General features: G+C 36.9%; 2 protein-coding genes across 3 annotated transcripts in view; both read right to left on the reverse strand.

Moving 5' to 3' along the window:
- LOC145663236 (uncharacterized) overlaps positions 1-26,637 on the reverse strand; it is a 355,902-nt gene that overhangs the window by 209,733 nt on the left and 119,532 nt on the right. The window lies entirely within an intron of this gene.
- Positions 20,489-26,637, reverse strand: part of LOC145663233 (myb/SANT-like DNA-binding domain-containing protein 3) — a 38,941-nt gene continuing 32,792 nt past the window's right edge. Inside the window, exon 3 of the mRNA XM_081729607.1 lies at positions 20,489-25,022. Coding sequence (XP_081585733.1) covers positions 25,014-25,022 — 9 coding nt within the window. The 3' untranslated portion in view covers positions 20,489-25,013. The remainder of the gene's footprint in view (positions 25,023-26,637) is intronic.

Genomic DNA, 26,637 nt, shown 5'->3' on the forward strand with positions numbered 1-26,637 from the left:
TGTTTGTACTACAGCTTCAATGTGTGCGTACCAACCGCACGAATTAATTCCTAGACCAAATATATCAGATATTAAGTAGAGGAAAGGTACTGTCATATTAATAATAATAATAATAATAATAATAATAATAATAATAATAATAATAATAATAATAATAATAATAATAATAATAATAATAATAATAATACTTACTTTTTGAGCATGACCAACACTCTCTCCATTAGTACAGCATACTTTTCCAATCTTTCTGAATGTTTTCCAAAAATAATAAGTAATTTATTGTCCTTCAACACATTTATAAAAACTAAGATGTTTATTAACATGTTGTCCCAGAATTCCTGATCCATTAGGGCACTTACCTGCATGAGATCGGTGAATATAGTTGGATCCACCAGTGAAAACTGTTGGCGATATAGAGAACAAGTTCATGGGATCAAGTGAAGACAAGTACTTCGTGTTGAGCGAGTTTTTTCGTAAATAGTGCAGTAAATAAAGCTCAAATTTTAATGAAGAAAGGAACAAATAAGTAACAAGCTGAAAATCGGTACAGATGTTGGGAATGATGTTCTAAACAGCACACTAAAAGTCCCCTGAAATCCCAGGTGACCTTCGCCACCATATTGGAAAATGGAAGCTGGAAGTGTCAACTGAAAATAGCAATAGTCAATACCCAGATAAAAATAACAATATCTTCGCTATGGTTGAAAATAAAGAGATAGGCTTGGGGTCGTTTTATAGAACATAGACAACACAATATTTCTTAAGGTGGATCACTACCCGGAAGTCAGTATAAGCACTAGTTCATTGCCTTAACCAACGCGTAAAGAAATGGCACATATTATAAGTATTACACTATAAAATAGAGTTATGCGTCAGCTACAACATGAGGTACTATTTTCTGTGCTTATGTATTATGTTAGCTAAAAAAGTAACATATAAGACGAAAATGTGATCAGTTTTAAGATAAGTACGCAAGATGGCGCTTGCTGTTAGATTTTACTACTCCTGTGCTCAGTTTTATGAAATTTTTACTTACAAACAAAGTATTTTACAAGTAGTTGTCTCATTACGGAATATGGATATTATATTACCATTTTTCGTGTTATGTTTTACATTTTATCCAAATATTATTTTGTGTTTATGGAAATAGTTTTAGCGGCTGAATCTCATGCTTACGCGGGACGCCATAATGCTTCGTTGCCAAACTTACATGTGTACTGTTGCAGTCACAGTAGTAGGGCAATTCCTTGTTAGCGTTTGAAGTCCAGAGGCGAAACCTGTGAATTGTGACAAAACTACTATAGCTAATAAAAGTGGAAAATAAGGAAACGGAAGGAATAATATATATTTAACTGTTTGTTTCCACGCAATACAAAGATAATAATACAAAGATAGTTTATTTTGATGATAATTTTGAACGTTAAATATGTAGCCTAATATGTTATTTCTTTTTCTTCTTTCCTTTCCTTTCTTTTCTTTCTTTCTTTCTTTATTTTTGCTGAAACTTAATTTGCTTAGGTAAAATATTATATCTTCTTAAAATAATCAATATATGTTTTTGAGCTTTCATACATGCACGAATAGTTGCTTGAACCCGTTAGTGGAAAATAGTAATTAATTTCACTTACTTGGGAAGGTCGTAGGGTGTTACTCTGACTTCATATTGATACTATGCCCAGTCGACTCCTTTTTACATATGAAACAACTAGGCAACCGGAGAAATCATCGATCGCAAGCTTGTTCAAATGATGGGCGTTAAAATTTCAAAATTGAACAGATTTTGAAAAAAAAGTTTGAAGAAACCATTTTTTGAGATACACGCTCCATTTTTGGTACTGGGGTATTTTATTGGGTACTCGACGGAATGGTAAATCAAAACGTACACATTTTCAAGATAAGGGAACTTATTGGGGAAGGGTTGAAGGGTAATGGCGTCTTACAACTTTCAAATTGCATCCTATTTGGCACACCGGATAAAGAGGCTAATAAAATTTATTTGAAACTAACTGTATTGTTATTCAAAGGTCACTTTCTGTGTGGCCACTTAAACATTAAACAATGACATTTGTCTCCGAAATGCTTTGCCGCGGGACTAACTTCAACGCGACTCCCAACCCAGCTGACCTCTGTGCATTGTGGAAAAAATTAAATAATTCAGTTTAACATCCGATGATTAAACCCTTTAGGCTAAGGAAGACGATGATTGAGGCAAGTGAATGATGTTGGAAGAATTGATGGAATGATAAGAAGGGAGGAAACGGGAGTACCCCGATAAAACCCATGGACATAATGGTATCCATTGTGGCAGACGGTGTTTCAATATTTCATCGCTAGCCATTTTTTTAAAATTTTCAACGGATTTCAATGGCGATTGTTTGAAAATAGTGTTCAAACTTCAGACAATATTTTACGGTATTTCGCGAGAAATGTGACCAAAAAACAAACAATCGGCTAGAGATGATGTATGCAAACAGTGGTTTTCTCGAAAATAAAAGTCACCTGGTTCACAACTTTGAGTAAACATTCCCGCTAATCATTTTTTTCTTCTTTAAATTCTTCGTTCTATTTTCTCGTTGAATATCTTAAAATATTTCCTGGAGTTTGACCAATATTTCCCCATAATCGACATTCCAATTGCTGAAAACTAATCACATGGCTAGCGATAATGTATTTGAACACCGTATTCTGCGATGCATAAGCATAGGCCGACAGCATTCGGAGTACCGCGGCAGGGTAAGCCTGTCTGGCGCTGCTCGAGCTGTTTGGACCTAGCTACAAAAAGGGAAGAACAAGGCCAGTAGTCAGTCCAAAAATGCAGGGGAGCGGTAGAAGTTACGGGGGCCGATCAAACCATATTATATAGTTCATCACCATATTATTGTTCATTTGCAAGTTTATCGTGAAAATTTTAGGGGAGCAGTAAAAATTTAGGGGGAGCCCGGCCTCCTAGACCCCCCGAGGATACGGGCCTGGAAAGAACACAACAATATAGATAATCACAAGTTTAATTATGAATATCACGTCGTTCTTCATTGAATTTTGCACGCCTGGCACAGCGTTTCCAAGGCAAATATGATTGTTCAATTTGAAGGTAGCCACACAGGAAAGTGATATTTGAATAACAATATAGTCGAATTAACTAACTAACTCTATGTCCTATGGAACCCGGAGGTTCAACGCCGCGTTCACAAAAGCTCTCCACTGACTTCTATCCTTAGCTAACTGCATCCAGTTTCTACTTTGTATTCCAATCTCTGCGAGATCCATCTTAATATTGTCCTCCCACCTGCGCCTAGGTCTTCCTAATGGTTGTTTTCCGATTGGTCTTCCATTCAAGACTTTGAAAGCGTTTTTACTTTCTTCCATTCTAGCTACATGACTCACCCACCTAAACCTCCTAGACTCCTAGATTTGATGACAATAACAATGTTGGGTAAACCGTATAAATTAAGTAGTTCCTCGTTATGAAGTTTCCGCATTCCCGTTTCTTTTGGGTCCGAATATTCGTCTCAGGATTTTGTTCTCAAATACTTTCAGTCTATGTTCTTCCCTCAGTGTAAGCGACCATGTTTCGCATCCATATAGAACAACAGGCATGATTATCGATTTATATATTTTAAGCTTCAAATTCCTCGACAGAATTCGCGACGACAAGAGATTTTGAACCGAATAGTAACACGAATTCCCTGCTTTTAATTTCTTCGTGGATATGATTTTCCTCTGTTAACATTGACCCTAGATATTTGAAACTATCCACTTTATCAAAAGTAGACTATTGTTTAATATTTTAACGCATCTATTATTTGCTGTATTACGGTCCCGACTCACTTCCATGTATTTAGTTTTATCTGCATTTACTTCTAAACCCATGTCCCTACAAGCATTTAATAAGATCTCTGCATTTCTTTCTATTGTTCTCCTATCATCCCCTATTAAATTTACATCATCAGCATATGCTACAACCTGGTGAATACCGTTCAACTCTAGGCCCTGGTTGCTATCTTTGATTTTTCTTATAGCGTATTCCAGAACAAAGTTAAATAATAATGGCGACAACGCATCTCCTTGTTTCAGGCCATTTTGGACGTGAAAGCTCGTGAAAAAAAAAATTTCCTACCAGGACTTTACTTTGGGATTCATTTAAACATATCTTAATGAATATAATTAGCTTTCTCGGTATTCCAAGTTCTGTAAGAACATTGTATAATGTTTCTCTCCTAACCCAGTCGTACGCCTTTCTAAAATCAATAAATAGTTGATGTACCGGGCTACTGTATTTCCACTTTTTTTCGAGTATTTGGCGAATGGTAAATATTTGGTCGATAGTTGATCGATTTCGTCTAAATCCGCACTGATAATCTCCAATAATTTCATCTGCGTATGGAGTCAATCTTGCTAATAGAATATTTGAAAGGATTTTATAGGATGTTAACAAAAGAGAAATGCCTCGATAATTATTTCAGTCAGTTTTGTCGCCTTTCTTGTGAATTGCAACAATGATTGATTCTTTCCACTCTTATGGCAATTCTTTCTTGTTCTAGATAAGGAGGATGAGTTTGTGTATCTTGTTCCACAATTTTTCGCCTCCAGCTAAAATTAACTCAGCCAGAATTTCATTTACACCCGGAGATTTTTTTCTTTAATTTCTTTATAGCGGTCTCTACTTCTATTCGGTTGCGTTCTGGAATATACGGTTCTGTGGCGTGTATCTCCTTTTCTCCACGCACACTAGTTTTTAATTGCTTGTTAAGCAAATCGTCAATAGGGGTATCAAATACATATTATTAGCCTATTGCGCCCATCCGAAAAAAACTATAATGGGTATAGATAGGCAGGGGAACGGCGTGGCGTCATGCCGCTACCTACGGTCCCCCACCTTTTTAGATCTACTTTTACCACTGGTTGGCCCAGTATGCCAAATGGGATGCAATTTGCATTGCGTAAGACGCCATTACCCTTCACACCATTCCAAATAATTGCCCTTATCTTGCAAAATGCATACGTTTTGATCTTATTACTGTGTTGGGTACCCAGGAGAACTCCCTGATATCAAAACTGAATCTTCTATCTCAAGAAATGGTACTTCAAACTTTCTGCAAAATCTGTTCAATTTTGAACTTTTAACTCTCATAATTCGAACACACTTGCGATCGAGGATTTCTCCGGTTGCCTAATTGTTTCATATGTAACAAGGCGTTGACTGAGCATAATATCGAAACGAAGGCAGAGTAATATCCCGCGACCTTCTCTACTTAGTATTTAAAAATTCATAAAACCGTACCGCTTGATTTTTTTTCTATAATGAAAATAAAATATTCAGACCCTATAGCTTCACTTGAGAAACGCAACCACTCATGTAGAAATGCAAATCCTTTTTCTACTCCGGAGCTGCAGTGACTCCGTGGTAGAGCATTGACATATTGTATGCGGGGTCACTGGTTCGATCCCAGCTTAGCCATTTGAGTCATTTGAGTGGACACATACCATGGGTGTGTGTGGATTTTCTCAGTTTCTTTGTGCTCCTACTTTTTCTCATTCTATCATTTAATTCATTCTTATCATCACCGCCCCGTTTAATCTATATGGCATAATCAAGAGACAAGAATATTTTTTTCTGTAACGTCCTATCATTGTGTTTCGAAGGAAAGATAGAGGGTGATGATGACAACGAATGAAATGGTTGAATGAAAGAAAGGAAGGGACCCGGAGGAAACTCCATTTATGGTTTGTCCACCACAATCCTCATTTGGCGCGAGCTGGGATCCAGCCAAAACCTGACCCACCGGAAGTGAGTGATCTATGTCTATCTCTTATTGATAAAATATTCTGACGAATATTATCCGTGAATTCCGAATTGTAAGTGATACGTTTACCGATTGCGGTTTCAACATAAGAATAAGGAGCGGAGATGGAACCCATGCTTGGGACGCTGAATCTATATCAACAAATAATTTCTTGTTATCGCCATAGGCGTGCGCAACGTGGGTGCCTTTGCACTCCCATTAGACAAACTTTTTAATGTATAATTATTACAAACTGAGAAAAGATTACGTGTAAATTATTTCCCGTCTGCATGTGTGCCGTGCGTCGCCTACGCAGCGTCGGGTGCAATGATGCTATCTTTTCTTAGGGGCAAGGGGAGCGGAGGACGACATTCCATATGGTGGTACTTTAGATCTGGCACCCACATTCCCATGTCCTGCGCACGCTAGTGGTTATCGCTTACCGTTTTGCTCTATGTAAATTGAAAGTGCGATAAGGGGCAATGCACAGTGACTGGATGAAGTAGCTACAATCATTGGCATAAGTCATTGTTCAATCTGTAACATTATCCACGCTGTGCTCAGATTTTGGAATTTGTGTGCCAGGATAGTATCACGCCAGTTGATAGAGGAACTGAAGCAACGATGTGTTGATGTGTCACGAGATTTTGCCACGCCGTAAACGAGAAGGTAGTGACCAGTGTGCGAATTAGATAATCTATATTGGGGGGGATAAAATTAGGCCAAAGGACATAGTCTGAAGGTTCAAATTTCAAAATGAGACAATAAATGCCTTACCCCCATATATATATATATATATATATATATATATATATATATATATATATATATATATATATATATATATATATATATATATATATATATATATATGTGTGTGTGTGTGTGTGTGTGTATGTGTGTGTGTGTGTGTGTGTGTGACATCTGTAATAAATAAGAGATTTATTAATTTAATAAATCTACCGACAATAACTATGCACATATATATTGTCTGACATACACACACCCCACTAAACCTTTCTGAACGTGTTTTAATGTTGTACTCACTCTTGTCCCCGTAGCTCTCTAAGGTTTATTTAGTTAATAATTCGGCTCGAGCGATAGCCATGATCACAAGCATATGTTAATTTTTCCACTCATATTGAAAGCTTCCACTTTGCATTAATACATACAGGTTGCGAAAAGAAATCTACTTCAGTCTTGTGAAAACCACTAAAATTATGTTAAACCGGACTTTTTTTTTTTTTTTTTTAAGAAAATCTAGATATTAGCCTATCAAGTAAGAAATGGATTGTTGCTGGTCCCGATTTCTCACATCAAGGTCAAATCGAAGGCCAAATATTTAAAATATCTCAATTCAAATTTCGAGCTTGTGCTTCTACTTCCCGCTAAAGCTGTGCTCATCACGACTTTTTTTCTCCAAATATCGATTCCGTGATGGGCACGGAAAGTCAACACTTAAAAATTACTTTACTGTTAGGTTGAAGATGAGTTGATTCACTATGGGCTACGTTATTCAAATAAAGTAAAACATTACATTGAAGTTTTTCAGACAACATTAATTGCGTAGACAGCAAACTGTACAGCGAAAAGATGGGAAAATGAAGGGTTAACTTTAAAAAAGAAAAAAAAACGCTCCAGTTGAAATGCTTATACAGACACGGACAATGACACGGAGAACCAGTCGTATTAACAAATGCTGAAACAAATCTTGAATTATTCTCTTATTCACCTAAAAATCACCTTCATTAACATGTCTGCTCACTAGGAGCGTATCCCCCAGCGTGTACGTTAACATATACTTACGAGAGAATACCTATATCTCAGATTTTTTGAGTACAGTTTCAAAAGCTCATTTCCGTATAAAAGCAGTGATTACTATGCTAATTATCACAAATTAAATGCAACTTTTGAGCTGCATACACACAACCTACTAGGGAATGAAGACCATGTGCTAACAAAGAGTACGCTGGAAAATGAAATAACATGTTATAACAAAAATTAAAATAAGATGATAATCGATACAAATATAGAGGATGAATATGACATATCCGAACTTCGCCAAGTATGGTAGAAGCTATTTATTTACTTCTTGGCCAACCGCTAAGAACATTTATAAATCTATATGTGGCTTTGTTATACGCAATTAGTACATTCAAATTCACAAACGATGACGAACTGAAGAGTACGAAGGTCAGTGGTTTATTTGGGGGTTTTGTAGAAGGAGGGGAATATTTATTAAGAATTGCTACTGAAACATGAAGTTGAATTATTGTACTTTAAAACAGATTATGTAGCCTATGAAAGGGGGAAAATATCTTTCCAGGCTAGGAAGACTGAATTAAACTTAGAGGCAGGGAAGTCAAGACTTAAAAGGGGGAAAATTCCCAGGCTTCCCTGGCTACAAATAAATCCCTGACGAAGGTACAGTTCCAAGTAACAACCGTAGTCATAATAATATAGTTCTAGTAAACAACGTTGAAAATAGTAGGTAATTAGGTGGTAAGTAGAAATGACCAAAACTGAACAGTTTACATCGATCATTTCGAAATACAGCTAGAAAATTAAATTTACAAGAAATAACAAAAATCAGTGAAATTTGGAGTTATACTAATCATAGTTTGAGGGGGAAAGCGAGCATCCCTGGTGGGGATACTTCAGCTGACTTCTTTGGGGGGGAACAAAATGTGATTGAGGGGGAAAATCCCCCTCATCCCCCCGGTAATTCGCACCCTGGTAGTGACTTTCAAAAGAGATCCGTTACTGAGTATGAAACATAGGTGCACAATTACATTCTGGAAGTAAGAAAGCGAGCGGCAATGACAGTATCCATTATCGGACACAACCATCTACAGGAAAGTTGGTACTTTCTTCTGGGACCAAAAGGGTACTTTCTGCAAAACACATGGAGAAATGAAGTAGGTTAAATATACTACTAGATTTTAATAAAATTATCTGTAAATAGCTTAGTAGATAGATCACCTCTGGCGCACGTGATCGCTGGTTCGATCCCACTTTTCGCCAGAAAGACTTCCTGTAGGACCCCATAGTGTGCGTAGATTTTCTCGGTTTTTTCCAACTTCCTTGAGTCCACAATTTCGATAACCATCATCACTGCTCCTTTTAGATTCGGATTATAATCTTAGAATATTAAACTAGAACATTTCAAATAGCGCCTTAGGCACCCTAACGACCCTGGCCACAAAAGTTTTTGTAAATTTGAACCATTTCGTTTATGTGTTGTGGTATTGATACCACGACATTTTACAGCACAAATTTTTGTATAGTAAGTAAAGGGATGATGATCGCATGGGTCCTCACCCGCTAGTGAACGTGCACGCCCCTGGGCACAAAAGTTTTTTTAAAATTTGAATTATTTTGTTTATGTGTTGTGGTATTGATACCACAAAATTTTAGAGCACACATTTTTGTATAGTAAGTAGAGGGATAATAGGGATTATGATCGCATGGGTCCTGACCCCTTAGTGAACGTGCACGACCCTGGCCACAAAAGTACTTATAAATTTGAACCATTTCGTTTATGTGTTGTGGTATTGATACCACGAAATTTTACAGCACAAATTTTTGTATAGTAAGTAAAGGGATGATAGGGATGATGATCGCATGGGTCCTGACCCGCTAGTGAACGTGCACGACCCTGGCCACAAAAGTTTTTGTAAATTTGAACCATTTCGTTTATGTGTTGTGGTATTGATACCACGACATTTTACATCACAAATTTTTGTATAGTAAGTAAAGGGATGATAGGGATGATGATCGCATGGGTCCTGACCCGCTAGTGAACGTGCACGACCCTGGCCACAAAAGTTTTTGTAAATTTGAACCATTTCGTTTATGTCTTGTGGTATTGATACCACGAAATTTTACAGTACAAATTTTTGTATAGTAAGTAAAGGGATGATAGGGATGATGATCGCATGGGTCCTGACCTGCTAGTGAACGTGCACGACCCTGGCCACAAAAGTTTTTGTAAATTTGAACCATTTCGTTTATGTGTTGTGGTATTGATACCACGACATTTTACATCACAAATTTTTGTATAGTAAGTAAAGGGATGATAGGGATGATGATCGCATGGGTCCTTACCCGCTAGTTAACGTGCACGACCCTGGCCACGAAAAGTTTTTTTTTAATTTGAATTATTTCGTTTATGTGTTGTGGTATTGATACCACGAAATTTTACAGCACAAATTTTTGTATAGTAAGTAGAGGGATAATAGGGATTATGATCGCATGGGTCCTGACCCCTTAGTGAACGTGCACGACCCTGGCCACAAAAGTACTTATAAATTTGAACCATTTCGTTTATGTGTTGTGGTATTGATACCACGAAATTTTACAGTACAAATTTTTGTATAGTAAGTAAAGGGATTATAGGGATGATGATCGCATGGGTCGTGATCCGCTAGTGAACGTGCACGACCCTGGCCACAAAAGTTTTTTTAAATTTGAACCATTTCGTTTATGTGTTGTGGTATTGATACCACGAAATTTTACAGCACAAATTTTTGTATAGTAAGTAGAGGGATGATAGGGGTGATGATCGCATGGGTCCTTACCCGCTAGTTAACGTGCACGACCCTGGCCACAAAAGTTTTTTTTTAATTTGAATTATTTCGTTTATGAGTTGTGGTATTGATACCACGACATTTTACAGCACAAATTTTTGTATAGTAAGTAAAGGGATGATAGGGATGATGATCGCATGGGTCCTGACACGCTAGTGAACGTGCACGACCCTGGCCACAAAAGTTTGTTAAAATTTGAACCATTTCGTTTATGTGTTGTGGTATTGATACCACGACATTTTACAGCACAATTTTTTGTATAGTAAGTAAAAGGATGATTGGGATGATGATCGCATGGGTCCTGACCCTCTAGTGAACGAGCACGACCCTGGCCACAAACGTTTTTGTTAAAATTTGAACCATTTCGTTTATGTGTTGTGGTATTGATACCACGACATTTTACATCACAAATTTTTGTATAGTATGTAGAGAGATGATAGGGATGATGATCGCATGGGTCCTGACCCGGTAGTGAACGTGCACGACCCTGGCCACAAAAGTTTTTTTAAAATTTGAACCATTTAGTTTATGTGTTGTGGTATTGATACTACGACATTTTACAGCACAAATTTTTGTATAGTAAGTAAAGGGATGATAGGGATGATGATCGCATGGGTCCTGACCCGCTAGTGAACGTGCACGACCCTGACCACAAAAGTTTTTGTTAAAATTTGAACCATTTCGTTTATGTGTTGTGGTATTGATACCACGACATTTTACATCACAAATTTTTGTATAGTAAGTAAAGGGATGATAGGGATGATGATCGCACGGGTCCTGACCCGCTAGTGAACGTGCACGACCCTGGCCACAAAAGTTTTTTTTTAATTTGAATTATTTCGTTTATGTGTTGTGGTATTGATACCACAAAATTTTTTTAGAACACAAATTTATAGAAAGTAGAGGGATAATAGGGATTATGATCGCATGGGTCCTGACCCCTTAGTGAACGTGCACGACCCTGGCCACAAAAGTACTTATAAATTTGAACCATTTCGTTTATGTGTTGTGGTATTGATACCACGAAATTTTACAGCACAAATTTTTGTATAGTAAGTAAAGGGATTATAGGGATGATGATCGCATGGGTCGTGATCCGCTAGTGAACGTGCACGACCCTGGCCACAAAAGTTTTTTTTAAAATTTGAACCATTTCGTTTATGTGTTGTGGTATTGATACCACGAAATTTTACAGCACAAATTTTTGTATAGTAAGTAAAGGGATGATAGGGATGATGATCGCATGGGTCCTGACACGCTAGTTAACGTGCACGACCCTGGCCACAAAAGTTTTTTTTAATTTGAATTATTTCGTTTATGTGTTGTGGTATTGATACCAAAAAATTTTAGAGCACAAATTTTTGTATAGTAAGTAGAGGGATAATAGGGATTATGATCGCATGGGTCCTGACCCTTTAGTGAACGTGCACGACCCTGGCCACAAAAGTACTTATAAATTTGAACCATTTCGTTTATGTGTTGTGGTATTGATGCCACGAAATTTTACAGTACAAATTTTTTGTATAGTAAGTAAAGGGATTATAGGGATGATGATCGCATGGGTCCTTACCCGCTAGTTAACGTGCACCACCCTGGCCACAAAAGTTTTTTTTTTAATTTGAATTATTTCGTTTATGTGTTGTGGTATTGATACCACAAAATTTTAGAGCACACATTTTTGTATAGTAAGTAGAGGGATAATTGGGATTATGATCGCATGGGTCCTGACCCCTTAGTGAACGTGCACGACCCTGGCCACAAAAGTACTTATAAATTTGAACCATTTCGTTTATGTGTTGTGGTATTGATACCACGAAATTTTACAGTACAAATTTTTGTATAGTAAGTAAAGGGATTATAGGGATGATGATCGCATGGGTCCTTACCCGCTAGTTAACGTGCACGACCCTGGCCACAAAAGTTTTTTTAAATTTGAACCATTTCGTTTATGTGTTGTGGTATTGATACCACGAAATTTTACAGCACAAATTTTTGTATAGTAAGTAAAGGGATGATAGGGATGATGATCGCATGGGTCCTTACCCGCTAGTTAACGTGCACGACCCTGGCCACAAAAGTTTTTTTTTTAAATTGAATTATTTCGTTTATGTGTTGTGGTATTGATACCACGACATTTTACAGCACAAATTTTTGTATAGTAAGTAAAGGGATGATAGGGATGATGATCGCATGGGTCCTGACACGCTAGTGAACGTGCACGACCCTGGCCACAAAAGTTTTTGTTAAAATTTGAACCATTTCTTTTATGTGTTTGTGGTATTGATACCACGACATTTTACAGCACAATTTTTTGTATAGTAAGTAAAAGGATGATTGGGATGATGATCGCATGGGTCCTGACCCGCTAGTGAACGTGCACGACCCTGGCCACAAAAGTTTTTGTTAAAAATTTGAACCATTTCGTTTATGTGTTGTGGTATTGATACTACGACATTTTACATCACAAATTTTTGTATAGTATGTAGAGGGATGATAGGGATGATGATCGCATGGGTCCTGACCCGGTAGTGAACGTGCACGACCCTGGCCACAAAAGTTTTTGTAAATTTGAACCATTTCGTTTATGTGTTGTGGTATTGATACTACGACATTTTACATCACAAATTTTTGTATAGTATGTAGAGGGATGATAGGGATGACGATCGCATGGGTCGTGATCCGCTAGTGAACGTGCACGACCCTGGCCACAAAAGTTTTTGTAAATTTGAACCATTTCGTTTATGTGTTGTGGTATTGATACCACGAAATTTTACAGCACAAATTTTGTATAGTAAGTAAAGGGATGATAGGGATGATCGCATGGGTCCTGACCCGCTAGTGAACGTGCACGACCCTGGCCACAAAAGTTTTTGTTAAAATTTGAACCATTTCGTTTATGTGTTGTGGTATTGATACCACGACATTTTACATCACAAATTTTTGTATAGTAAGTAAAGGGGTGATACGGATGATGATCGCATGGGTCCTGACCCGCTAGTGAACGTGCACGACCCTGGCCACAAAAGTTTTTTAAATTTGAACCATTTCGTTTATGTGTTGTGGTATTGATACCACGAAATTTTACAGCACAAATTTTTGTATAGTAAGTAAAGGGATGATAGGGATGATGATCGCATGGGTCCTTACCCGCTAGTTAACGTGCACGACCTTGGCCACAAAAGTTTTTTTTTAAAATTTGAATTATTCGTTTATGTGTTGTGGTATTGATACCACGACATTTTACAGCACAAATTTTTGTATAGTAAGTAAAGGGATGATAGGGATGATGATCGCATGGGTCCTGACACGCTAGTGAACGTGCACGACCCTGGCCACAAAAGTTTTTGTTAAAATTTGAACCATTTCGTTTATGTGTTGTGGTATTGATACCACGACATTTTACAGCACAATTTTTTTGTATAGTAAGTAAAAGGATGATTGGGATGATGATCGCATGGGTCCTGACCCGCTAGTGAACGTGCACGACCCTGGCCACAAAAGTTTTTGTTAAAATTTGAACCATTTCGTTTGTGTGTTGTGGTATTGATACCACGACATTTTACAGCACAAATTTTTGTATAGTAAGTAAAGGGATGATAGGGATGATGATCGCATGGGTCCTGACCCGCTAGTGAACGTGCACGACCCTGGCCACAAAAGTTTATGTTAAAATTTGAACCATTTCGTTTATGTGTTGTGGTATTGATACCACGACATTTTACATCACAAATTTTTGTATAGTAAGTAAAGGGGTGATACGGATGATGATCGCATGGGTCCTGACCCGCTAGTGAACGTGCACGACCCTGGCCACAAAAGTTTTTGTTAAAATTTTGAACCATTTCGTTTATTTGTTGTGGTATTGATACCACGACATTTTACAGCACAAATTTATGTATAGTAAGTAAAGGGATGATAGGGATGATGATCGCATGGGTCCTGACCCGCTAGTGAACGTGCACGACCCTGGCCACAAAAGTTTTTGTTAAAATTTGAACCATTTCGTTTATGTGTTGTGGTATTGATACCACGACATTTACATCACAAATTTTTGTATAGTAAGTAAAGGGATGATAGGGATGATGATCGCATGGGTCGTGATCCGCTAGTGAACGTGCACGACCCTGGCCACAAAAGTTTTTGTAAATTTGAACCATTTTCGTTTATGTGTTGTGGCATTGATACCACGACATTTTACAGCACAATTTTTTTGTATAGTAAGTAAAGGGATGATAGGATGATGATCGCATGGGTCCTGACCCGTTAGTGAACGTGCACGACCCTGGCCACAAAAGTTTTTCTTAAAAGTGAACCATTTCGTTTATGGGTTGTGGTATTGATTACCACGAAATTTACAGCACAAGTTTTGCATAGTAAGTAAAGGGATGATAGGGATGATGATCGCATGGGTCCTGACCCGCTAGTGAACGTGCACGACCCTGTCCACAAAAGTTTTTATAAATTTGAACCATTTCGTTTATGGGTAGTGGCATTGATACCACGACATTTTACATCACAAATTTTGTACAGTAAGTAAAGGGATGATAGGGATGATGATCGCATGGGTCCTGACCCGCTAGTGAACGTGCACGACCCTGGCCACAAAAGTATCTGTAAATTTGAACCATTTCGTTTATGTGTTCTGGTATTGATACCACGATATTTTACAGTACAAATTTTGCATAGTAAGTAAAGGGATGATAGGGATGATGATCGCATGGGTCCTGACCCGCTAGTGAACGTGCACGACCCTGGCTACAAAAGTTTTTGTAAATTTTGAACCATTTTGTTTATGTGTTGTGGCATTGATACCACGACATTTACAGCACAAATTTTGTATAGTAAGTAAAGGGATTAGGGACGATGATCGCATGGGTCCTGACCCGCTAGTGAACGTGCACGACCCTGGCCACAAAAGTTTTTGTAAATTTGAACCATTTCGTTTGTGTTGTGGCATTGATACCACAACATTTTACAGCACAAATTTTTGTATAGTAAGTAAAGGGATGATAGGGATGATCATCGCATGGGTCCTGACCCGTTAGTGAACGTGCACGACCCTGGCCACAATTTTTTTGTAAATTTGAACCATTTCGTTTATGTGTTGTGGTATTGATACCACGACATTTTACATCACAAATATTTGTATAGTAAGTAAAGGGATGATAGGGATGATGATCGCATGGGTCTTGACCCGCTAGTGAACGTGCACGACCCTGGCCACAAAAGTTTTTGTATATTTGAACCATTTGGTTATGTGTTGTGGCATTGATACCACGACATTTACAGCACAAATTTTTGTATAGTAAGTAAAGGGATGATAGGGATGATGATCGCATGGGTCCTGACCCGTTAGTGAACGTGCACGACCCTGGCCACAAAAGTTTTTGTAAATTTGAACCATTTCGTTTATGTGTTGTGGTATTGATACCACGACATTTTACAGCACGAATTTTTGTATAGTAGGTAAAGGGATGATAGGGATGTTGATCGCATGTGTCCTGACCCGCTAGTGAACGTGCACAACCCTGGCCACAAAAGTTTTTGTAAATTTGATCCATTTCGTTTATGTGTTGTGGTATTGATACCACGACATTTTACAGCACAATTTTGTTGTATAGTAAGTAAAGGGGATGATAGGGACGATGATCGCATGGGTCCTGACCCGCTAGTGAACGTGCACGACCCTGGCCACAAAAGTTTTTTGTAAATTTGAACCATTTCGTTTGTGTTGTGGCATTGATACCACAACATTTTACAGCACAAATTTTTGTATTGTAAGTAAAGGGATGATAGAGATGATGATCGCATGGGTCCTGACCCGTTAGTGAACGTGCACGACCCTGGCCACAATTTTTTTGTAAATTTGAACCATTTCGTTTATGTGTTGTGGTATTGATACCACGACATTTTACAGCACAAATTTTTGTATAGTAAGTAAAGGGATGATAGGGATGATGATCGCATGGGTCTTGACCCGCTAGTGAACGTGCACGACCCTGGCCACAAAAGTTTTTGTAAATTTGAACCATTTCGTTTATGTGTTGTGGCATTGATACCCACGACATTTTACAGCACAAATTTTTGTATAGTAAGTAAAGGGATGATAGGGATGATGATCGCATGGGTCCTGACCCGTTAGTGAACGTGCACGACCCTGGCCACAAAAGTTTTTGTAAATTTGAACCATTTCGTTTATGTGTTGTGGTATTGATACCACGACATTTTACAGCACAAATTTTTGTATAGTAGGTAAAGGGATGATAGGGATGATGATCGCATGGGTCCTGACCCGCTAGTGAACGTGCACAACCCTGGCCACAAAAGTTTTTGTAAATTTGATCCATTTCGTTTATGGGTTGTGGTATTGATACCACGACATTTTACAGCACAAATTTTTGTATAGTAAGTAAAGGGATGATAGGGATGATGATCGCATGGGTCTTGACCCGCTAGTGAACGTGCACGACCCTGGCCACAAAGGTTTTTGTAAATTTGAACCATTTCGTTTATGGGTTGTGGTATTGATACCACGACATTTTACAGCACAAATTTTTGTATAGTAAGTAAAGGGATGATAGAGATGATGATCGCATGGGTCTTGACCCGCTAGTGAACGTGCACGACCCTGGCCACAAAAGTTTTTGTAAATTTGAACCATTTCGTTTATGTGTTGTGGTATTGATACCACGACATTTTACAGCACAAATTTTTGTATAGTAAGTAAAGGGATGATAGGGATGATGATCGCATGGGTCCTGACCCGTTAGTGAACGTGCACGACCCTGGCCACAATTTTTTTGTAAATTTGAACCATTTCGTTTATGTGTTGTGGTATTGATACCACGACATTTTACAGCACAAATTTTTGTATAGTAAGTAAAGGGATGATAATCGCATGGGTCCTGACCCGCTAGTGAACGTGCACGACCCTGGCCACAAAAGTTTTTGTAAATTTGATCCATTTCGTTTATGGGTTGTGGCATTGATACCACGACATTTTACAGCACAAATTTTTGAATAGTAAGTAAAGGGATGATGATCGCATGGGTCCTGACCCGCTAGTGAACGTGCACGACCCTGGCCACAAAAGTTTTTGTAAATTTGAACCATTTTGTTTGTCTTGTGGTTTTGATACCATGGCATTTAGCACACAAAATTTTGTATATTATGTAAAGGGATGATAGGGATGATGATTGCTTGGGTCCTTTTGAGCGTGGAGTAAGCTTGCTATTGGATTTTATTTTTCTACATTTTAACTTTGTAGTGCTTGCAACCCTGTGTATTGTGTGGATGACTTTGAACGTCCTTAGTTTTGTGGCTGGATTTTGTGGCTAAGATGGGCGAGGTGCTAGTTGAGCACTGTTACGTGCGTTTAGTATTCCGTCATATAGTAACAGATTTTTATTATGAGTACCATATTAACAGAATGAGTTTTTAGAAAATTTTGTCCTTAGACGTTAAAATACGTATGCACAAAGCAGATAAATGTATATCCTTTTAGTAAGTGCGTCATTGAAATTAATCAATGTATATTGAACAATCTAAACTATAATATTATGTTGAATGTAATACAGAACTGCTTACACATTGAATATTGTACGATAAAGAAAGTTGATTTGTACGGCCTAATATTGCAAGTTTCTCGAAAATTAACAAATATTTTTGCTTAATTTTTTTTAGCGCATATTCATACTTAATAGTAATATTATTTTCGCTGAAAGATTTATCACTTAAACCATTCGAGATGTTATCAACCGATGATAGACTGCTGTTAACTAGACCTACAATACAGGTCCCTGATTCTTATATTCAGCAAGATATGAAGAGGGTATAACCCCAATTATAACTAATGGTGTCGTAATAAGGTAGAAAAATCTTAATACAGTTCAGAGGTATTCTCTTCCTTTTTGTATATGATTGAATAATACGGGACATAACCTTTGTTTCTTATAGTATTTTAGGGTAAGGATGTTTACTCCTTTTGTTTGACTAAGGCATGGTTTATAGACGTATTGCCTACCTTGTGTATTTACTGTTTTTAAATCACATTACTACTGTTCTTTAGAGACATATCTTACGGCGCTTAACGCCACTAAAACTTTTAGTTCAGGTCATGGCTATTGCAGAGAAACAATAATGTTTGTATTTCAACTATTAATTATCCCAAACGTCTAATCAAGATGCATTTTGTTAACTAAGGTTAATTAGTTATCTATAATTTGTTTCTATTGCTGATCTTCTATAACACAAGAAAGTTGTTAAAAATTTTGAAGCATATCTTAAATCATCAATTATTAATTGGTATTCTTCGAGTGTCCGTAATTAGCTTAAGTCAAATCTTGGAGTCAAGTGCCTTTGGGCACTTGGTAAAACATCCGTATTATACTGTTCACATTGAGTGAAAATAACAGATAACGCCATGTAATGTCTCAGATTAGCATATTCAGAAATTAACTTTCTTGAAAGCCAAGAATATCGTAGTTTCAAACTAACATCCTGAATTTATCTCCTATTATTTGCCAAGAAACGTTTTCATAAAGGTAAACGAGGGCACGCTATCTACAACTAATGCTTATAAAAATAGGTTGTAACTTTTTAATATTACAAAATAGAAGCTAATTAACTATTCAAAGTGATTTTCAGGTAAATCAGAAATGAAAGAAACCCTACGATCCCGTTAAGTAAATCTCACGGTATACAAGAAGTAAAGTGCACATTAATCTTGTTCTCATATGTAAAGTTTTTTCGCACTTCAACAATTATAGTACCATTACCGACTGGAAGTTAGGAAAGGATCACATACTAGTTTTGGAAAGAAGAATTCTTATTTTTTTCTTTCTTTATTTTTTTAACTAGCTTGACGGATTATCTTACACAAATTTGATTCCTGGTGTCCTAATGCTGGGCTAGCTGGAGGCTCGAATATATCCGCCTCACGCTCTCGTATGCACGAGGAGGGGAGAGAGAGAGAGAATGACTCTCAAATGGTGCTAGTAGAATCTACAATTAGCTATCATCGGATGCTAAATCACCGGCAAGTGTTGTTGGTTTGAGACCTGGCTTTTTATTTTCCTCAAATCACAGTGCCGGATTAACACCATGTAAGAAAACCTACCTGACGTTACTCATTGTAACATAAGCCAGAAAAAAAACAGTGGGTTTTTAAAACATGGGAAAGAAACAAATAGAATGCATATGTTAATATGGTTGCTAGGTTGAAGAGATGGACAAGCTGTCACTAAAACGTAAGATCGGTATAGGAGAGGGTTTACTACAAAATTCTGGTCTAAGCGAAATAGTATAGAGACCTATAATCCGGCTTAATGCTGTGTGGTTTCTATCACACGTTGAAGTGAGACACAGGACACCAACACACGCTCATGTTTACAAGGAAACGCACACAAACACAATGCACATAACAGACTTTGGTGGGGTTACGCCGTGTTCCTACTGAAAATTACCCTCCACACAAACAAATCACATAACACACACACACACTTTGAGTGAGACTTCCCTCACGTGTACTTATGCCGGGAGCTAAAGTAAACACTCCATGTAAACAGAATACACTTTTAGTTCCACTGCATTGATAATTGGGCATGAATCAGGTAGTGATATTCTTGGTACGATTCTGTCATGCATTATCAAATTTCTCACATTTTTTACGTGTCACATTGTTTCCTTTCTTATCAGTTGTAAACTAGTGAAGCATTATATTTAAAAAATAAAGTTGTAAGAATGGAGTGGGTCTATAAAAACATTGGAGATGAAAAATCTTCTTTCTAGTTAACCTTTTACAATTATCAGTTCACCACACTAAATCCACTGAATTAGTTTCTTACTTTTTAAGAGATATACATGTTCTCAGGCAATATCGCTTTGCCTCGGGTATCAAGAGGAGAGTTTCATCTTTTCCTATGTTCCCGCCCAAAATTATACATGAATTAATATGTGATTGGATATAATATATACAGGTTTCAAATTAAAAACAGGCAAACAGTTTACGGGGTTATGAGGAGCTATCAGGAAAACAGAACTTTGAACAGTAATCTTTAACCGATTTTCGTAATGATATTTATCCAGAGAAAGTAAATTGTACATATAGGGTATATATGAATAATTTTGTATATATATGATTACAAATGCTTACCCAAACTTAATTAATTATAAAATCCGCTCTGTTGCGTTTGATTTTAAATCTCTCATGTGAGATATCACTTTCGATTAAATTTCTTGCCAATATCGACACGGATTTTGTATGTATCTGTAAACATTTCGTTTCTTAACCCCTTCCACTACGATTTATTTTCTGAATGCTAATAGAGTTACCACCTTTCATCTGGAGAAATCTCGGACATATCAAGAATTGAAGTCAAGTTAAAGGATATACATACAAAACATCATATAAATCGTGAACAAAATGTACTAATAGGCCTACTGTTGTTCACTGAAAGACGTATACCTAATTTGAAGGCCAAATTTAAACAGTAGTTTCACTGAAGCAATTTTACTATCAGGGCACACATTTAAAACAAACAACAGTTCAAAAATTGTTTAACATTTTCCGTCATACTTTACACAAACTCAGGAACATCCGAACAAACTATCCATCTTAGTCGATCACCTTCACTATTATGCAAGTCACTTGAAACGTTACATAAGTAATTATATTTTCTTGCAATTACAGATTTATTTTAACAGCTTAATAATGATGTCATTCGTTTCAAATCGATTCCGTATTCAGAGAAATAATGACAAAATTGTTATTTTAGTGTTCCTGTCAATTAGAATTAATAATGAAAAGTAGGTTTCGTTGTGGTACAAATCAGAATGAAAAGTAACCTCTTTTGGGCTTGTGTTAGTGATGCCAACCATATAATAAACCTTGAAATAAAGCACAAAACATTTCATTAATGATGTAAAAGATAGCTGTATTTATAATTTCTAAAACAGGATGTTAATAAACAAAAATGTTGAAAATATTCGGCAGTGCTTGTTTGAACCATACTTATTGTTACGGGTTACTTATTGTGAGATATGAAAGGTAGATTTAGGCTATAAATTTTGAATTTTCCGGACATTTAGCGTCCGGAGCAGACGTTGCTCCGGACAAATTCTTTAATTCCCGGAATGTCCGGATGCTAACCGTAACTGCTAATAATTGGAGTATAAGTTATAAAAGTGTATTATAGAAATTTACCATTATATAACTTTCATAACATCAATATAGTAACCCTACGTGATGCTACAATTGTTTATATTTTATGACGAGTGCAGGTCGTCATTGTGGGACTTAGCACCGGGAGGCCCTGACGAGCTATACTTGTCATTCATTGCGGTTTGTTTTTATTGATTCAAAATATTCTCACAGCTATGAATTAACAGAGATGTCGCTAACCTGACCTTTCAATAAATCATTTCCACATTCCTCACACGTTAAGGGGCTTTTGCCTTCATGCGTTACAGGGTATACAGTTTTTGACTTTCAAAAATTGCATCCATATTCTCGAGACAGAGAACTTGTATCAGTTAAAATGTGAATTTATAATTCAATTTTAAACTAATCCCTTCCTTCCACTCTTACTTTCATATAAAGTTCTGTGTTAAGACTATGGTGCCAAATTTGATTTCGATCGCCCTTTACCTAGCTGTAGGAGCGTGTGATATATTTCACGTGATGCTCTTATAAAGGTTCGGGAAATTAATTTTGCTTGTATGTTTTCCTACATTCTGGCCAGATATATTTCTAGTGTTTTTGTTGTTACTTGTGAACTTTAAATTGCTGCACTCTTGGTAGGTAGAATGCTCTCTATTTGTATGTTAGCATGAAGCGTACATGACGTATTTACTGTCATTAGAACACGTGCGTTACTAAAGTTGGCCTCTGATTAAAATCCTTTCAATACTCTTGGTACGAGATTTTTATTCTGTTTACTGTCTTGCTAAATACGAGCATTCAGGAAATCCTACTTCAATCTTAATACGTGTAACGGTGTTGAACTGTATTACTAAAATGGATGTTGACAGATTTTTAACAAGTAGTAAACTTATTTCCACACACATAGGCGTGCGTAACGTGGGTGCCTTGGCACCCCCATTAGACAAACTATGTAGAATTACTACAAACTGAGAAGAGATTACGTGTAAATTATTTCTCGTCTGCATTATTGGCGTGCGTAAGCGACGCAGCGTCGGGTGCAATGACGCTATCTTTTCTTAGGGGAAAGAGGGGGGCAGGACGACATTCCATATGGTAGTACTTTAGATCTGGCACCCACATTCCCAATGTCTTTCCCACGCTAGTACCCCCCCCCCACACACACACACACTTCGCATATCTCTAGTATTTAACCTGTATCAATTAGGACGAATGTTACAATATCTGAACTTAGACTAGATCTTTTTTTTTACTATATGCATGTCTGTGGTCCTCATCTGTAGTTATCGATATAGCTTTTGCCAAGTGATTTTTTAATAAATCAGTTTGGGCAGTTATATAACTTGTAAGGTTTTACTCTTGTACGTAAAAATGAAATGAAATGTTTGAGTTTTACGTCTGACGATTATGCCGCCTAGACTAAAAGAGACGTTGATGAGAAATGAAATAGTGGGAGGAAACGGAAGAATCCCGAGAAAACTCACGAGCACGATGTTTGTCTACCACAGTCCACACGGCGCAAGCTGGGATCGAACCAGAGACTCTAAGCACCGGAGGTGAACGCTTTACCCCTGAGCCACCGCGCTCCCTACAGTTGTACGTATGAACCTGCTACCAAGATGGAAATTGTACAAAAAAGGTTTTTAGGCTTTTCACACATGTAAGACCTTTCAACTCTATGCGTCAACATAGGTGCTGCGAAGTCTGACTTCTTAAATACCTTTTCACCCTCTTGGCACTTGTGAGGATATTTACCTGTATATATGAACATTTTTTTAACAGAAATAATATTTCCCAGAATTCCTTTCAATACTCTTCGCAACTATGGGCTATTAGCTTCATGTCTGAAGATATTTTGCCAAATACGATTTACTAATAAATTTCTTTTGACAATCCTTGCAATTATGAGTTTCTTACCTTTGTTAACAAACTAAAATTATAAATAAATCCTTTTCCACGTTCTCGCTGGTGTGATTTCTTTTTCTAGTTTGTACTAACATGTGTGTAGCCAAATGAACTATGAGTAAGCCCCTTTCCACTCTCTCGTCACGTGTAATGCTTTTCACCTGCATGAATTAATATCTATTACCGAATTTCCACGATGAGTAAATGAATTTCCGTATTTTTGGCACGTTTAGGATTTTTCACCGGTATACATTAGCATGTGTGTTGCCAAATTTGTATTTCGAGTAAATTCCTTTCAACATTCTTGGCACTTAGGAGTTTTTCACTAGTATGTATGAAAATGTGTTGCCAAACCTGAACTAAGAAGAAACACTTTTCCACAGTCTCGTCACGAGTGGTGTTTCTCTCCTCTATGTATTAACGTGTGTCTTGACAAATTGCTGCGTTGAGTAAATCCCTTTCCACACTCTTGGCACGTGTGAGCCTTCTCACCAGTATGTATTAACATGTGTGCTTTCAAATTTCCACGCTGAATAAATCTTTTTCCACAATTATGGCATATGTGACATTTTTCACCCGTATGTATTAACATGTGTGTTGCTATTGATGAGCGGGTAAAACTCTTTCGACACACTTGGCAAGTGCAGGATTTTTCACCTGTATGTATTAACATGTGTGCTTCCAAACTTGCACGTTGTGTAAATCCCTTTCCACTCTCTTGGCATGTTTGGGATCTTTTACTTATATGTGCTAGCATGTGTCCTGTTAAAGTCGCACGGCGAGTAAATTTCTTCCCACAATCTTGGCACATGTATTTTTTTTCACCTGTATGTATTAGTAAGTGTGCTGATAAATTTGAACTACGTATAAACCTCTTTTCACATTTTTGGCACATAAGGCGTTTTTCACCCGTATGAATTAACATGTGTGCTGCTAAAGATGAACATTGAGTAAACTTCTTTCCACACTCTGGGCAGGTGTGGGGTTTTTCACCTGTATGTATTAACGTGTGTGTTAGCAAATTACCACGTTGAGTAAATTTTTTTCCGCACTCTTGGCACGTTAAAGGTTTTTCACCGGTATGTATTAACATATGTACTGCCAAAGTTGCACGTTGAGAAAATCCTTTACCACACTCTAGGCATGTTTGGGATTTTTCACCTGTATGTGTTAGCATGTGTCTTGTTAAATTTACACGGCGAGTAAACCTCTTCCCACAATCTTGCCAGATGTGTTTTTTTTTCACCTGTATGTATTAGTATGTGTTCTGCTAAATTTGATCTATGTGTAAACCTCTTTCCACATTTTTGGCACATATGGCACTTTTCACTCGTATGTGTTATTAACATGTGTGCTGCTAAAGATGAACTTTGAGTAAACTTCTTTCCACACTCTAGGCAGGTATGGGGTTTTTCACCTGTATGTATTAACGTGTGTTTTACCAAATTACAACGTTGAGTAAATTTTTTTCCGCATTCTTGGCACGTATAAGGTTTTTCATTCGTATGTATGAACATGTGTTCTGACAAATTAACACGCTTACTAAATCCCTTTCCACATTCTTGGCATCTGTGTTTACAGAATCTGCAAAAAATTAAATAAACATGAAATGGAAATAAATAATATGAAACTCCACAAAATGCAAACGTTGGTATATAAAGTGCTGCACTAAGAGGAAGATACTTATTTTGTATTATACGTTTGCATCTAAAAAATGAGGGATTCACAAGCACTGGTACATGATATTTGGTGATAATCTGAAATCTCATACTATTGTTATGTCATAGAAATATGGAATTTACAATCGAGTGTTTTCCGTAACAGTTATATTCTCCAAAGACGAGAATGCATTCTGTTTCAATATCTGGATGTATGTTTACATTTAAAAATTAGAAATCACATATAACTCAAGTACATACGTTACAGTATGGAATGGACATGATTTTATAGGTGAAAATAGACGTTGGAAGTCAATTAATATATCTATAAATTATTTTAAGCGGCAGAAACTTTAGTCAATGCGAGAACTTGTTGCAATTACAACTACAAGAAACTGTTACTATAATGACAAGGAAACAAAGGAAGTGTATAAAAACTTTTAAAATTATGAATTTGATGAATCATGATTGTTTTCATATACTAAATTTTACTATCCTCTCAATATTTTGATAGATTAAAGTTTTTGTCCACATCACGATCTTGAGGTCCATTGAAATAAATCTACGTGGTTAAATGTGGTATATTTCTAGGTGCTTTTTCGAAATAAATCCTTTTGAAAAACGCCGAGTTTTCAATCCTTTGTAAGTTTTCACCCATTTGTAAGAAATGTGATTATGACGAAAAAAATCGGCGCTAGAATAATGAGGATATGTAGTGCCCTGTTCGTTTCCTTTGGTTATTAGTGTTAGAAGCATTTCGAACTTCATATGATGTCAAGATGTAACGTCCTTATCTTGCACACAAAAGCAACTGTGCTAATGTGCATTCCCGTTAACAGCTAGAATTTAAATATGGAATATACTCATGACGACATTAGACGTAACAAAATTCTATACTTGGTTTTCAACACTGCTATCACATGGTATGTCAAACATCATCTCTCGGGTATTATTTGTATTGCGAAAAACTTCAGTATTTATTGTTTAATACTTTAAAGTTGAAAGAGCGTATCAAGATAAATGATCCACTCTGTATATTAAAAAAAAATGAAAGAAACGTGTTATACATCACATTATAAAAAAAAGGCAGCTGAATTCTTTGAAATGAATTTTCTAATATCTTGGTTGTCTACTTTCACCTCGGTTTTTATCATTTTCCTTTCATTGAAATGGGTACCATAAGAAGAACAGAATTAGAAATGTTAGTCAAAACTCATCATCTCACGAGTTTCTCTTCTTAGAGAGAGATAATTTAGTACACATGCTTATCATTCAAGATTGACTGTGTCGTGCATTAGTGTTTTGAGAAAAACTGCATTCCCGAGAAAAGGAAAAGATCTGTGTATTGCTTCTAAGTACGTAAATTTCACAATCAGCTTCTTTTGTTAGCTCAGGAAACAAGTAAATCGTTTGAAATTAAATTTTATATTGAAGTTACAACTATCTCCGACTAAAATAAGTATCCTATGAGTAAGCGACCTTACGTAAATTGTAGGCCAAAACTAGGATTATGTCAGAATGGTGAAATTTGCTAGATACAA

The sequence above is a fragment of the Thermobia domestica genome, chromosome 10, assembly GCF_964235325.1.
Source record: "Thermobia domestica chromosome 10, izTheDome1.hap1.1, whole genome shotgun sequence".
NCBI lineage: Eukaryota > Metazoa > Arthropoda > Insecta > Zygentoma > Lepismatidae > Thermobia > Thermobia domestica.